General features: G+C 31.3%; 2 protein-coding genes across 3 annotated transcripts; both read right to left on the bottom strand.

The window, feature by feature from the left end:
* Positions 1–3,020: 3,020 nt before the first annotated feature.
* LOC107624708 (putative calcium-binding protein At1g02270) lies at positions 3,021–7,679 on the bottom strand. 2 transcript variants are annotated; one of them, XM_016327153.3, is made up of 11 exons: positions 7,300–7,679; positions 6,879–7,112; positions 6,695–6,799; positions 6,411–6,516; positions 5,994–6,214; positions 5,841–5,917; positions 5,655–5,748; positions 5,443–5,568; positions 4,690–4,800; positions 4,495–4,602; positions 3,021–3,712 (listed from the first exon to the last, which is right to left on the bottom strand). In XM_016327153.3, the coding sequence occupies exons 1-11, from the start codon at positions 7,300–7,302 to the stop codon at positions 3,470–3,472; spliced, it is 1,428 nt and encodes a 475-aa protein (XP_016182639.1). In that variant the 5' UTR covers positions 7,303–7,679; the 3' UTR covers positions 3,021–3,469. The 2 variants fall into 2 exon arrangements, with proteins under 2 accessions (XP_016182639.1, XP_016182638.1); XM_016327152.3 differs by having other exon boundaries at positions 5,443–5,571; positions 7,300–7,673.
* Positions 7,680–12,245: 4,566 nt separating this feature from the next.
* MEE49 (Ribosomal RNA processing Brix domain protein) lies at positions 12,246–16,325 on the bottom strand. Its single transcript, XM_016327156.3, has 11 exons — positions 15,836–16,325; positions 15,472–15,552; positions 14,793–14,888; positions 14,603–14,686; positions 14,450–14,519; positions 14,238–14,320; positions 13,776–13,855; positions 13,367–13,465; positions 13,179–13,287; positions 12,860–12,949; positions 12,246–12,711 (listed from the first exon to the last, which is right to left on the bottom strand). The coding sequence occupies exons 1-11, from the start codon at positions 16,112–16,114 to the stop codon at positions 12,673–12,675; spliced, it is 1,110 nt and encodes a 369-aa protein (XP_016182642.1). The 5' UTR covers positions 16,115–16,325; the 3' UTR covers positions 12,246–12,672.

Here is a 16,325-nt window from a genome sequence, read left to right on the forward strand (position 1 = left end):
CTAAATAAAATAGAGGAAGAATCAAATGTAACATATTGCATATGACAATCTGATTCTATTTTTTTATTTCTTAATCTATTGATTATCAGAACAAACACACCTATGTTGAAACCCTAACCCCAAAAGAATTCTCCTAGAATATTCAAAATCAAATTAATGGTACAGAAATAGAGAATGATCGAACATCTAACCAATAAGCCAAGAAATTAAATGATACTCACTGAAAACATAAACCCTAACATAGAATAAGCACAAAAACTAACATATACTAAAATGCAAAACAAAATGCATTTAGCTAGAATGCATAAAAAAGAAAAAAGAGGAGGAACCAAAAGTGAAGCAAAAAACCAAAGCATCATCACAGGTATAGAAGTTTTTTTATTCAATATTTTGCTTACCTCAAACTTAGTCAACGTTGGTGAAGAGAAGACGACCGGTGCAATGTGAAGTGGTTGAAGAGAAGAAAATCGCGACTTCAACGAATCTGATAAGTCAGACTCGCAGCGCCATTGAAGAGAAGAGAAAGAAGAAGAACAGTCTTATCATGGGGGAGAATATGGTGTGATTTGTTTAACTAAAACGTTTTCCATCTCATATAACATGATACGACGTCGTTTTGGGCTATTTGAGCGCCAAACAAAAACGACGTTGTACACATTATCTCTCCGATAATGGCTCTGTGATGGAAACTACACAGGGACTAAGTTGATTAAAATTTATAAAGTTTAGAAACTAAATAGAGGCAATTAAAACGTCAAGGACTAAATTGAGACTCGAGTGTAACTTCAGGGACCAAACTGAGTATTTTCTCTAAAGTTGCACATGTGAAGGAATGACCCCTTCAATAAAAACTTGTTACAACTTATAAACCAACCAATCTAATATCTAAATTACTTTTGAAGATGTATTCAAATAATATTCATGATTAATACCTAATAGATAAACATAACTCATTAACGTATGTGATGTGAAGTAATGGTGTATGGCATATTTGGCATTGGAAATATAATAAAAATATAAAATAGAAGTCTTGTAATATATGTCATAAAAGTATATTTTAAAAATATTATAAAAAATATTTAACTAAAAATTATTAAAAACTTGTTCTTTCTTTAAATTTATTCTTGACAATAATGTAGTATGAAAAAACGAGTCAAAAAAATATATTTTTCTATTAAACTATAACAATATTTAGATATATCAAACGTGTTAGAAAATGTTTTTTAATTTTTATTAAAACATAATTAAATACAAAAGAAACACACATGGGAGAAACATCAAATAAACATAGTGTATAAAATATGTTCAACACAGATATACAATTGTTGAGTTTGAAAAACTTAAATTAAAAATGATGAATAAACATTATTAAATATGTTTAAGTATTTAAATAATTTTCAATTGTTTGTTTGATACTTTTATTAGTGTGCAGAAAAGAAAAATTAATTTCCTAATGAGCCAGTAAATAGAAGTCTGTTTTTGGTTTCCAAACAAATATAAGCTCATTACATGATTAATTCAAGTGGTTGAAATAAAAACTAAACTGGCCCAAATTCATCCAGGCCCATCATAAATTAAAGAGAGAAGCAATTGACCTAAGTCTTCAAGCATGCTTCGGTTACCTACTCCTATGGACTAATGGATTCCAAATTTCAACTCAATTAAGTTCATGCTTTGATAAATGAAAGAAAAAATTCAAATTGATTTAATTGCATTGAATGTCTTACACGTTACTTTATGCCTTGAGGAATGGAAGTGGGAATTCGATTTGTTTTAATTCCATTTAATGCTTCAACCGAAAGTTTCTTTCTTCTCTTTCCTCTCTCTCTTGTCTCCGTCACTTCAATTCACTTCAATCCATCAAAAAAGATGGAAGAAAAAGTGAAGTTCACAAAGAATAGCCAAAAAATATATTTGCCATTGAAGATATGATTTGAAGAAAGATTTCAAGATTTTCTTTGTCTAGAAAAGAAACAATTTGCCTCGGTAAAGAAGCAAATCTAAGTTGAAAAAAGTTTACTTCTATTTTTGTTCACTAAGAGGAAGAGTGCGTCTGAGCCTCTAGGAGGGTAGAAGCAAATATGGAAACGCTGAAGCTATCTTGGGTCAGAAGCTCATCAAGGGTTCGAATTCAGTCTTGGGGCCAAAGTAAGGATCAAGGGTCCAGACTGAAGAAGCTTGAAGAAAAAGGTTGAGAAAGATGAGGTAAGCTTGCATGCATCAGCTTCGGTTCTCTTATCTCTCTCTATTGAAGCCGCTGCTATTCTGTGGTAGGAGAAGAAGTTGTTGGGTTAGGGTTTTAACCTTAGAAGCTTCCTCTTCTATATTAAGGGTGAACGGCTAAGGGTTGAAATCAAGGAGAGTAAGTGAAAAGCATAGAGTTCTCATAACTTCCCAAGCTATCTGAAATTCTTCTCCTCAATGAATTTCATTTTAGTTTCTTTTTTTTAATATTGTCTGTCTGAATCTCATGGTAAAAGACAAATATAGTGAGGTTTGTAAAAAAAAGCCAGTGAGAGATAAAAAGCAGTGATCAATATTAGAAAAAAAGCCATAGATGTTTCAGAGTTTTTTTGTACATTTGTATATTGTGATTCATGATCCTGTGAAGATTCCCTTGCAAGTTGAGTTAGCACTTTGCGGTTGAAAACTAAGTTTTGAGTCCTAGTTAAATTCAGATTGAGTGTAAAATCTGGATTTGTCCCAGATAGGAATGAGTAGTTCCTAGGAAAAAATTGGTATTTGTAATGTTATGATAATATAGTGAAATTCCATTATTATTGTGATGAAAACTGTATATAAACCACATTACACCTAGTGGCTGAACCAGAATATATCTGGTTTTAATTCTTCTTTTCTACTCCTTTCTCAGTTTCTGTTAATCTGGAGACGAAAACAAAAAATGTCTCTAAATTCGACACGAGACAAAACAAAAGTCTCTCAACTCAACACGACAAAAGCAGAATTATCTCCTGAAGTTTCTTCAAAAGGGCAGAAATTAATATTTAACAAAAAGAAACTAAGATTCAACCCCCTTTTCTTAGCCACTGATTACCATCAACAACTCAATAAAATATCAATGCTTGTAGGTTTTTGTTTTTTTCTTACAAAAAATTGAGACTAATAATTTGAATGGGATGAACTAATGAAAATGATGTTTGGGGTAATAGTAACTTAGAAGGGTAAATTAGAGAAAAGAAAGGCATGCCTAGAGATTCCTTTCTTACAATTCTTACAATGCAAAAATTTTCACCCTATTGCCAGAAAAATTTGGCCAGGACTTACCAAAATTTGATTACAAATTTTTCCTACCTTTCTTTTTTTCTTTTGACTCCACAACAGAGAAATAATTTTTCTTAGGACTATACACTATAATATACTTCCACAACCTAAAAAGTCAAAAAAGAAAAAAGGAAAAGAAAAGTCTAACAAAAGCTTATACTGATATTATAAAGTATGGAGTAACTAGCTATAGTTTTTGTGATCCATAGCATCTCATCTTTGCTGGTGAAAACACAGCAGTGAGCCTAGCATGATCTGAAAGAGAATACTCTTCTGGCCAATGTCCTCTCTCGACTTCTCGAGGGAACAACATCGCTGTCTTCACCTTAAAGCCGATGGTTTCGTGCTCATTCGTCGCATTCACATCCTCCATGCAACCATTGAAGCTTTCCAATACAGGTTCTGGACATGTAGAGTTCCAAATCTTTTGCTGCAAAAGTCAGATATCACAGTTTTATTAACATATGGAATATGTTAGGTTTTGGTATTACTATGTGGATCTTTAAAGTGAAATTAGAGATTGGATGAAGGCATCAACTTCGGCTTAAGGTTGCGGATGAACGAAGACATGCATAACCGAAACAAAGATGAACATAGACACGAGGAAGCGAAACGAGGAGGACCGGATACTATGTAAGAAATAGTGTTCAAGGTGGATATCACAACTATGAAAGTATGTTAACATCCATAGAATCAATCTAACATCAAACTAAATCACATAAATCTCTACAATATTAAACTAAACCAATCAAATATATACTGAACAGGGACGGCAATTTGAGCCGACTGATCTGCACGCCCAGAACGAGGCAGGTTTTTCAACCATTTACTGGATTTTGGAGCATATACCGACAATACCTGACAATAATTGTTTGGATATGGGACAGGTATGGGTAGTGGTCGCCCTGCCCCGTACTCATCCCAAACATATACACAAATGAATGTTTTAGATAGATTATCGGATTTGATAAATTTAAACTTTTTTAACATTGCTTAGAATTTGTAGGGGGATAACTTTAACTATATTTGGAACTTACATGATATTTTTAGTACTGTGTTTCATTTTCATAAATCATAAGTCAGAGATTATATTTCAGACAGGAAAGATCACGTTTGAAGCGAAGCAAAGACAGATATGAGTTTGGATTTGGGGCGATAAAGAAAACACCTGCAGGTAATGGGACATGTAATTAATGTAGATATGTGAAATACCTTGAATTCCTCTAAGTCGATGACCCCATTTCCATCAACATCTGCTTGATTCCATAGATCTTGGAACTGCTGAATGCATAAGCCATTAGGCACATCAACTAATTTTACCTGGAAAACAGTTGCAACATATAAATGATTAAGTTCACTGCCTCATATCTCTGTCATTATCATATATTAGCAGATTGTGAAGTATACCTGCCGCAGTGCCTCATGGAAACTAAGATATGTCACAGCATCGGCACAATTGTCTCCCTTCAGAAATGTAAATGCACTGTCTTCAGACAGCGAAGCTTTTCGTAGCTGGTACTGAAATCAAATCCCCAAAGGAAAAAGGTCATATTCAGAGCCACAAGGATAATGCACATGAGCATATATGGTTTCATTAATTTTTTACAACAATGGGAGTCCTATGAATATGAATCTTTGACAAATCAAAAGGATAATATAATATAAGTCTGTCAGATATGTTGGAGAGGGGTGTTTGTTTCATCTCTAGGAAAAAGTAATTTTTTTATTTCTCACAGTATCCCCGACTCGACAAGCTTAAGGACTAATCTGCCAATGGATTGTTGCATACACAAGGCGGGATTCAAACCCCACACTTGCCTAAGCAGACGAGTGAAGTAGTCACTCAACCAACCCATGTTGGTTCGGAAAAAGTAACTTTTAAACTAAAATCTTCTATATAATTAAAAAGCTGGAAACCAATTTTTCTGAAAAGCTACTACTTTTCAGCTTCTACAAAACAAAAGCTGAGAAATGTTGTTTTGTTCTTTTCAAATCCTAATTGTTCAAAACAATTTATCCAAATATGTGAACATTGATTTTTTGTTTTCAATGAAGTAAGTAATTTCTGACAAGATAAGCCGGAACAAACGCACCGCTTAAGTCTCTAAGTTCATCAGCAAATTTTACAAATCAACCTATAAGCAGCATAGTATTACTCACCTTGAGTATGCTAAAAACAGCTTCAGCCCAACTTGTCTTCAAAGGTTTCCGTGGTTGGTTTGGATTGCAAAGCCAAATGAAGTCGACACCGCAGATATTTCCTCTATGATTTCGGTGACTAACCCACTGCTGGATTAACAAGACAATAAAGAAACATGAAAACGAAAATCTAAAAGAAAGCTTTAGAATTTATGAACTAGTAAGATATTAACCTTGTGGGAATCTGCATAACAGTCATATGATGAAACAAACCCTTGTGACCTAAGAAACTTGTATACATGCCCTTTCTTACTTCCATTCCAGTCACTGCATTAGATTGAACATTGAAGTTCACACTATTAGGAAACCTGATTCTGTTAAGCATACCAACATTGCAGCAAAATCGACAATAAACTCACCCGCAGAGTATAATAGGCATCGGTTTCAGCCTGTTTTCTTTTTGAAACAATTCCACATGCTGCAAAATTTGGTGAACCTACAAAGACAGTGAAAGCTAAGATAATATTGAAAACAAAATTCATATATGAATAAGAAGAAAAACGTGGACATACCTGATGCAATCTCACTATACATAGACTCGAATCGTGAGGAAATAACAGGTGTGTGTTCACAATAAGAAACTCTTGGTAAAGACTTCCCATTTGGTTTTGCGAAACAGGGGCAATAGACTGAACGTGTAACAACTGAGCAACACGATCACCGAAATCATTTAAAAACAACTCCCGATAATTCACAACATGTAAATATTTTGTGTGTATAGCAGTAAGAAGACCTGCATAAAGTATAGTAGATATGAGTTTTCAGCTACAGAGTAACAAATTTACTTGGAGAAACTTATAATTTAGATTATGACAAAAATCGGAAAACCTCGAATGCATAGAACATCGGTACTTAGTACTAACTACTACAATAGCAATCCAAATATCTAAGCAAGATGGAGCATGAATTTCATTTTCACACACACTTACCATCTCCCCGGTTGTTGGTTCGAGCAAGCTTGAAGAGATGGTAACCAGCATCCCCTAGTTTCTCCTCATACATGTGAACAAGTTCTTCATTTCCAACCCAAAATTCCTACAAATGAAACAAGGATCATAAGTCACACACACAACACTCAAGGATATCTAAATTATTGGATTAAGCCTAAAACCACAAAATTGACCAGAAATCACATCTTGACTCAAACATATACTAATACTACTCATACTTAAAATTCCTACACTTTCTACCAAGAAAAGAGAGAAATTGCTACCTGAAGGCACATTATGGAAGATGATTCAGCAAGCAAGGAATTCAGAATACTTTCATTCCTGGACAACCAGGAGTACCTGAACTCACTTTCCCTGAGGCTTTGGTTCTGTTCAAAAACACACGAATTAAGACACAAGTGATTGCATAAATGTTAAAAACTAAGGGAAAATAGCACAAGACCTGACCTTTGGATCAATCCTTTTGTAAATAGGAGCCAAGATATTGAAAGTGGTGAATGAAACACATGAAGGACCCCTTTCCACCTCCACCATTGATGATGAACAACACTCACTGTCACTGTTATTACTAACAATGGAAAGATCTCCATCACTGTTATCACCACCGCTCATAACATTATAAGAAGAACCCTTCCCTTTTCTCAAGTTGAGCTTAGCAACACTAGAACCTGCAGCTACTACCTGAAATTCCAAGCATAAACCAACATCAAAATCCCCTTCTTTTGTTTTCTCCAAATCCATAACAAAACCACCCCAAAATCAAATTTGAGCTGAAAACAAAACTTGTTTAAGTTTTGAACATCAAAACTAAGACCCAAATGAGCAAAAAACCTAACTTTTTTAGGTACAAAAGCGAGAAATCACTTACCATTTTCAAAATCCTAGCCACTGTCCAAAAGGGGTACTAAGAAAAGAAGGTTCTGGAAAAACTAGAAGCAAAGTTTTGTGCTTTCTGTAGGAAGCTGAAATGGGTCACTAATAATAGCAGCGTTTGAATAAATGAAGCTTTGAAAAGCAAATATAATTGAAGCTCCTTTTTAAGGCTTCTTTTGTCGTTAACGTTGTTCCATTCGTTGTATGAGTAGTATATATAGAGAAAGAGAGAGCTTTTGTTCTGGATTCGTTGTTAGATGACTGTTTATGGAAGAGAGAGAGAGAGAGAGAGAGAGAGAGAGAGAGAGAGAGGTGCGATGCTGTTTCTGTGAAATTGGAATCTTATTTTTATTCTTTTTCTTTTATTTTGTTTTCTAATTTTGTTTTCATTTTTTTTTTATTATCATTGAAGGACACTTTATGAAGCAACTAGCATTACTGCATTATCAGCAAGGCAACTGGGCAACACGCCTATGCAAATAGACATTTATTTATTTATTTATTTAATTTTGATCTATGGTATATCTATGACTAATAATTTTGTTATGTCATTCATTATATTGTGCATTATTATATTATGGAGAAATAATTAAATATGTAGTTTTATGAATGGTATTGGTTGACTCAACTAGTGTATCTTTTTTTTTTTTTAATTTACAATAATTCATAGATACCGTAACTCTAAATTAATTAGCCTTCCCACTAAGGTAAGTTTTAGAATAATCATTTAAATTAGTCCCTAAATTTGAATATTTTTAGTTTTTAATAAATTTTTATTTTTTTAGTAGTTTTCAAAAAAAATTATTGGATATATTGGTTTATTTATTATTTTTAATCAATTTTTTAGTATAAATATTAAACAAATAATTTTTAATAAATTTTGTTATAAAATAATTAATTCTAAAAGAATATGCTTTAAGACAAATTAGTCATATTTAAAATTATAAAAATACCAATTAATCCAGCAGGAATAATTTTTTAGAATTTCTAAAGTCTAAAAATTTATTAGGGTCCAAGGTGACAAAAATATTCGATTAAAAATTTTAAAAAATTAATTTGACATTTATTCTAAATTTTAAAAGCTCTTGCTATAACTATTTTCAAAATAATTCATGTAGTGGTAAATTACTAAATTTACCACAGAAATGTATTTAAATTATTGTTTCTATTTTAGAATGGAATAAGCTTTCCCAATTGGTTGAGTTAGGTTAGCAATATTTTAATCTGAATATTTGTTAACATCATCAAATTGTGGGTGAAGTGATGCCCTAGCAGAAAGAAGAATGTGAATGGAATTTATTCCTTTCTTCTTCTCTTTGTTTGCCTTGGAAGTTCAGAGAAATCAATCATCATCTTCGCATGAAAAAGAAAGGAATAAACTAGTAAAATTTTTTAGTCAAAGTAATTTATTGGAATAATCACTATTCTTTGGAAAAGAATTATTGTTATTATTTTTTACTGTTTTATTAATTATTTTGATTAGGATAGAGTATAAAATTGGTCCCTTATGTTTAGGTGTAATTCTGTCTTAATTGTTAAAATTTAAAGTAATTAATAAAATGTCCTAATAGTAGTACAAAAATAAGATCAATAATCTAGAGAATAAGTATAAATTTTCGAGATACAAAATCAACTGTGAATGCATTAATATATTTATTTATAATGTTTTTTAAAATTTAAATAAAGTATTTTTTATAGAACTAAAGAAAATGATAAATAAATATATTGATGTATTCACAGTTAATTTTGTGTCTTTAAAATTCGTATTTGTTCTCTAAATTATCAATCTTATTCTTATACTACTAATATATAAGACATTTCGTTAATTATTTATTTTTAACGTCACAATAAAATTACACTAAAATTAAATAAAATTTTTTTAATATAAAATATTTTAAATTTTAAAAAACAAAATAGAATTACGCCCAAACATAAATAACTAATTTAATACTTTACCATGATAGTTAAAGTTTTCTCCACTGAGTTTATTGGTGTTGCTTATTTTGTACAGCACCCAATTCCCCCAAAATGAAGAATTTTTAGAAAATGAGACTGATGATCCAAGTAACCTTTATAAAAAATAAATTACATATTAAACTTAGTAATCAGTGCCAAACCTAAGGTACGTATATTCAATTTGATACCTTTTTTTGTTTGGTTAATGCCAATAAGGAATCTAAAAATCTTTGCGAAATATTCAAATATCTAATTATTAGTTTAGAATTTTTTATTTTTAATATTAGAATGATAATAGTATTTTTTTAAAATATAGATTATTGGGGTATTATTCTTAAATGTGAAATCGTTTTACTAGAGAAATAAAAATTGGACCGTGATTTATTAGAAGTACAGAAATCGGACCGTCCTCTTATTTCTAGAGGTACACAAATTGGACCATCCGATTTGTGTTAAAATAAATTAAAAATTTTGAAGTACAGAAATCGGACCCTTCGATTTGTATAATTTTCACAATTTTAAAAAACACAAAAAATTACAATGTTAAGGTATATCACCACTTTTACATCCATAACAAAAAAAATTAGCCTTTAGGTTGTTCTTACAAAAATAATAAAATGTTATACACACAAAAAAAATTAACTATTAAATCAATTATTATATTTTCATATAAAATTATATCTATTATATTATATATTTTTAATGTATATATTTATATCATAATATATATTTTATATAAATAATTAATTTAATAACTAATTTTTTGAGTTTACATAACGTAATCTTGAAAAATAATATTTCACTAATCCATGCTTAATAGGATACTGATTTGGACCTATTATAATGTTTGCACTTTTATAATATTATTATTCATCCAAATTTTGGAATAATTTTGAGAAAACAAATTGATCTTTTTTTTTGTACGAAAGGTATTATATTATTATGATTATTATTATTATTAAAATAATACTGTGGTTTTCATAGCAGGCCAGTTACAAAATATAACATTGACATCATATAAAAATCAACCTTCCTAAAAGAGAAAAGTTTCTGCTATTGTTGTGATTGTCTAGTAATACTTTATTCATGATCCAGTTTTCATTTTCTTTTTCTTTAACTTCATTAATATAGTTTTATTCAAGAGAGTCAAATGGTTATTTATACCTCCCTCCTTCCATTCCTTCTTTTCTTTTTTTCCTTTAATTTCTTTTTTTTTTTTTCAAATAATGATTGCTTCATCCCCCTATTTTATTAATATCTAAATGGACACGGAATGCAATTTTTTGTGGTTAACCAAAGTTTAGGAAAGAAATGCAAATTATACATGTCGGTGTCCCTTTTCCTTATGATTTTAAAATCACCTCCATATAAGATAGATAATCAATTTAGTTAGTCGAGTGATCAATTTACTCATCCGTTTAAATAAGTATTAAGAGTTTGAATTTTATTTTGTATATACAATAATTTATTGGCTAGCAGTAAATTTTTAAATGGAGTTTAAATCTGTAACAGATTAATCCTTAGTCTATCAAACTAAAAAATACAATGAATAACCAAAAAATACAAGACAGATACACAATTATACAACATGACAGCATCCACTTGCCTAAAAATAAAACATTAAAACATGACTAATAAATAAGTCATATAGAAAATAAAACAAAAAATGGAATGAGATATATTATATGTGATGGAAGATTAACATTATATATGCATATTAATATCAAGTATAATACACATATAGATTCACTTTTTTTTCATAATAAAAAATTTTATTGAAAGTAAGTCGGCACCTCACTTAATGATACAAAATAGAATAAATATATGAATTAATTTTTAATTAATTAATATTAACCTTTTTTATTATAAAATTGATTTTCTAGTTCTTATTTTTTAGAAGATTTGGGATTAGAAGTTAGGATTTTAAAAATTTATGATTTAAAAATTAAGATAGAAATTATTTTTTAAAAAATTAACTGATATTAACAAGAAAAATTAACTCTCTAATTAAATCTTTAATAATAAATAAGTGATTAATATTATACTTAACGTATATGCTAACATAAGTCTTTTTGGTGGAACAAATTAAATCTAGCTTTTGGTGTTTAAGGAAAGATGACTTTCACTTGGTTTTTGTTTCTGGTCTTTATCTTTTGCTCATTGAGACAGTAATTTCTCACTTCTTTGAATTATGAATTGTGACCATGTTTTATTAAAATTATATTATAAAAGAAGGGAAAAAAAAAAAAAAAGATAAGGAACACAAGGTAGACAATGGACCACATTAAAGTGATAAATGATGATAAATTTGGCAGCGTGGGGTATGGTATATGTTAAGGATAAGTATCCAATTCACCTTTTGATTAATGGAAAGGCCAATATCAAAGAAAAGAGGAAACAATTTCATCTGCAACATTTATTTTTCTTCCCAACTGTTCAAAATGACCAAAAGACAATAACGCCTCAACAATCTAAAGTTATTGTCTTAGAATTAGAATTATTTTTTTAATAAATAATTGTTTTCATGCTTCCACTCTTTCATAGTTTCATTCACGATCTCAAAAATAGATAGCATTATAAAAAGAAGAATAAAACCAGATGATAAACTTATTCATAGAAAAACATAATATTAAAAATTAAGAACCAAACAAACCCTAGATATTTTTGAATATATTGGTGAAGCACAATTTGATTGATATTAGAGCGGTTGAACCGTGTGGACCTAACTAAAGACAGATCACAGAAGTTGTATCAAGAGTTTGACAAGATCACAGCTTGTTTCATCCATCATATGGCTAATCTCTTTCCATGGATAAGACCTAATATTAATAACAATTACAATAATATATATAAAAAAGATTATTAAAGTTTGGAACACCTCCCAGAATCATCTTAGAAATTCAAACACTATAAAATAGTAACACTACTACTACTTCTTCTACTACTACTAATAATAATAAATATAATAAATTCAATTCCATAATATTTGAATAACAATTCTTGCTTGTCATTTCTAGGATTGGTATGTTACATTCATATCCCTGATGAAGCCATAAAGTACAGATGGTACAGCTCATTTGGAATCAATTCTCTGACTTAATTTGCCTAAGCTTTTATAAAATTGTAGCACATGAATAAAAGCAATGGTGCTCAAGAAAATCAATATGGTAGAAGCAAACAATTTCCAAGTTAAGAAACTATATTTAAATTGTGAGAACTAACAATGGACATAAGGTCAAAATTGAGCACTGGTATACAGAGATTTGAGGAATTTAGACCCCAAAAGCAAGGGGGGAAATACATGAAAAACCATGCTGACAGATTGCCACAACTTCAAGATAAGCAACAACCATCTTTGTCAGATAAAACCTACTCCAAAAGAAATAACTTCCAAAATGCAACTCTCCATGAACTATAGGAAAAACCTCCTCCGACTTGTATCCATTTCCGGCTAAAAGTGAGGTAAAAGAAGAACAAGGACAGATAGAAAACAGAAACAGAAACAAAAAAACAGCAGTGTTAAGAAGACGGTAGAAATGATTAGCAAAGTCATATAAGGAATTGAAACAGCAATAAGGCTTGGTTAACAAGTAAATTACCTTATGAACCCACTCATATTCTCCTCCCTTGGAGTCAAATGTTCCATGCTGCAGGCTGATCAATTTCAATGTGAAACGAGGGCCACATTCCTGCATTTTCAAAGAATTCATTAGAGACAGGTTTGGAGGCCTCAAACAGTAACAACGCTTGAATGAATAATTAGCTAAAATGCTGAACACTAAGAAGTATAAGAAACATTTGGACCAAAATGAAGGTAAATGCAAAACATCAGAGCCATGTTTAACATAAATACCAAATAGTCAACAAGCAGAGTTTTAGTGGTAAATGAAAAGCAAATAGCAAAGAGCTGACACGAACCTGAAGACGAGCTATTGTTTTGTGATCAGGAACTTTCTCATTTGTCCCCTTTTCGTCCTTTTTACCTTTAGTATCAGTCTTTTTAATTTCTTTGGTTTCAAAGATATACCTTAACAACAGGAAATGAAATCATTAATAGTGTAAAAAGTAGACAATATTAGTAGCTTGTAAGTCAAAGGGATATATACCGATGATGTCGGAAGAATATGAAGTCTCTCTGATTGTGGAACGTAACCACTCGTCGGCCTTTAAATTCTGGTTCTTGTGGGAAAAGTGACTGTATCAATCTATTTAAAAGGAGGAAAAATCATTAAATAAGGAGATTTAAAAAATGGGTAACACAAAGTATTGCTACACAGACAGACAAGGATCTAGAGAAAATATTGATAATTTGGAGAATAGGAAAGGTAGCCTTGTGATTGTTTGCACCCTTTTCAAAATAATTCTTAAAAAAATAACACTCACAAGTACAACATCATTTCAATTATACATACATCTGAATATAACAGAATTTAGAATGAAGCACATCCAGTAACATATAAATGTTAAACAACAAATGAAACATATAAGAAACTAAGCATAAGAGTAAAGACTGACCTTGCAACTCGATGCCCCAAACGCGTTGTGAAGTTATTGAACACAAGCTCAGGCTTGTGACTGGTTGGATTTCCATGATTCTGAAAGGGAAAATATAATAGAATCAACAACAGAAGTTGGATACTTCATTGCCTACTTACCTTTAACATAACATGCCACACTTAATATCAATAGAAATGGATTCATCTACCAATATTTCCTATTAACAAAGGCCGATATATGTATACACTTATGGAACTTAAAAGTAATTGTTTCTTGTATATGAATACAAATACAAAAAGGAACCCAACCAAAATAAGTTAGAATGGCTAACACCTCTTGACTTGAGGCACCGCATCATAAAACATTTTCTTTTTCCACCCACGATTTTGCGGATGAATTTTGTAGTCATACTGAAAAATATGCAGACCAATTCCATAGACCCATACAAATTATCATGTTTATAAAGAACAAACATCATACCTTTATATCCTTGCGCAAAACAAGCTTTGAAAGCTTGAAGTGAGCAGTAGGTCCATCAGGCAATCCAATGATTAAGAGAGCATCTGCAAATCAATGTAGTGAGGAATTAAAATGTTGTATAGACGTCACACTGAAATCTAAAGGAAAAGGCATAAGAGTATCCTACAAATAACATTGTAAAAACATTAAACTTATCTAGGACCTGAACCTACCTGGCTCCCGGCGATTGGTGTGAACAACTATCATAGAAGTGAAGTCCTTTTTCTTTGCATATTCTACAATCTGACATTCACATCAAAATTAGAAAGAAGATTCAAATGGACTCTCCATATTAAACACCTACATAGAGAACAGACGCCCATTACCTTTTTTAAATCATAGGTTCCTCTCTTGAAGTAATGTGCATTTGGTATAACAGAAAGCAATTCTGATATAAAAGCAGGTCCCCTCTGCAGATTAAGTTATTTTCAACCAAAAGATGCAAACATGTAAGAAACAAGGCAAAGGAAGAAAAAAGGCATAATGAACAAAAGCAATACCATGTAGCAGACTTACCGAAGAATTGAAACGGCAAGTGGTGATTAATATCTTTGGAGTTTGTTGCTGGCTCAAAATTTTACTGAACTCATCAGCATCATTTCCTGCAAATAACTGCAAAAAAATACCAAAAAAGAAAATCAAATAAACCATTTTTTAAACAAACAGTTAAAATCATCTCAGTTGCAATTCAACATGCAAAATAAAAAAAGGGAAATTAAAACTAAACATGATTAAAAATTTTGAATCTCATCTGATTAGTAAATCACAATGATGCATATTCCTCTGTAGAAAAAAAGGTGAAATTACCACCAGAAGTAATTCTACCATCAACTTAACTAAAGATATAATACCAATTACCCATATTTATACACATGTTTGAACTTTGAATCAAATCTTACTCTAGAGTCTAAGTACAACAAAAACTAAAACCTTAATTCTAACAAGAACTAACTCAAAATGTACAACTAAGCATGTCAACTAAACAACGACATTGCGTGAGCGGTGTCATAAACCATATCTGTAAAGAAAATATAGGCCAACTTCTTTCTTAACAGCTTTCTATATGCTTTTTCTTATTTTCCCTCCTAGGAGCTAGCAGACTACTCAAAAGCAAAACATGGAAAAGAAAGGTTCAAATTAATTAACTTTGAAGTGAAACAAACGGGATCAAGGGAGACAGTGTAAAAAGAAAAACCTCTTCATCGTCGGGCATGCAAACAGTCTCGTCGAATTCCCTGGTGTTCTCGATGGTGCGTGGAACCTTCTTCTCTGGAGGCTGCACCCGCTCAAAACAAACAATGAAGCAATTCAATTCCGGTGAATTAAGATAAACATTCTAAACATATCACAATCACAAGCTTAGACAAACATTTTAATTTAAAAAAAAAAGGCTAAAATTAGTGATCTTTATTTGTAACTGCAACGAAATCAGGATATTTTAACATAAAAATCACATTTTTTATCCTAATCACCAATCCAAGCATACAACAAATTCCAATAACAAATGCAATTATTCTCTTGAAAAAAAAAACATTAATACAATTGAATCAAAGTAGAACCTCTTCGCCGAGCTCAAGAGCTCTTTTCTCAGCGGCTTGGCGTTCCTTGAGCTTGTTGCGCTTCTCAAGCTTCTTCTGGCGCTTGATCTTGGCATGGATCTCAGATCTCTTCTCCTTGTTCTTTATCATCGAAGGAAGTATCTCCTTCTTCGATTTCTGCTTAATCGAATTGGAATCGGAGGAAGCAGAAGCTCCTTGCTTCTTTGGTGGCGGTGAATCTCTCTCATCATCTTCGTCACTATCGGAACCCTTGCTCCTCTTCTTCCTTTTCGCACCCATTGTAGTTGGTAGCTGAAACTGAAACTGAAACTGAAGCTGGAGCTGAAGTGGAAGAAAATTGAAGGGGGTTTTGGTGGTTAGGGTTTTTGAAAAATGAAAATAGGGCAACCAAGATCAGAATTAGCATAAATTACTGGAACGACGTCGTTAGTATCCTTCACTAATTAATTTTTTTTCGTAATAATTTTTGGGCTCGACTAAATCCGATTTC

Source organism: Arachis ipaensis, chromosome B2, assembly GCF_059453495.1.
Source record: "Arachis ipaensis isolate K30076 ecotype BB chromosome B2, ASM5945349v1, whole genome shotgun sequence".
Classification (NCBI taxonomy): domain Eukaryota; kingdom Viridiplantae; phylum Streptophyta; class Magnoliopsida; order Fabales; family Fabaceae; genus Arachis; species Arachis ipaensis.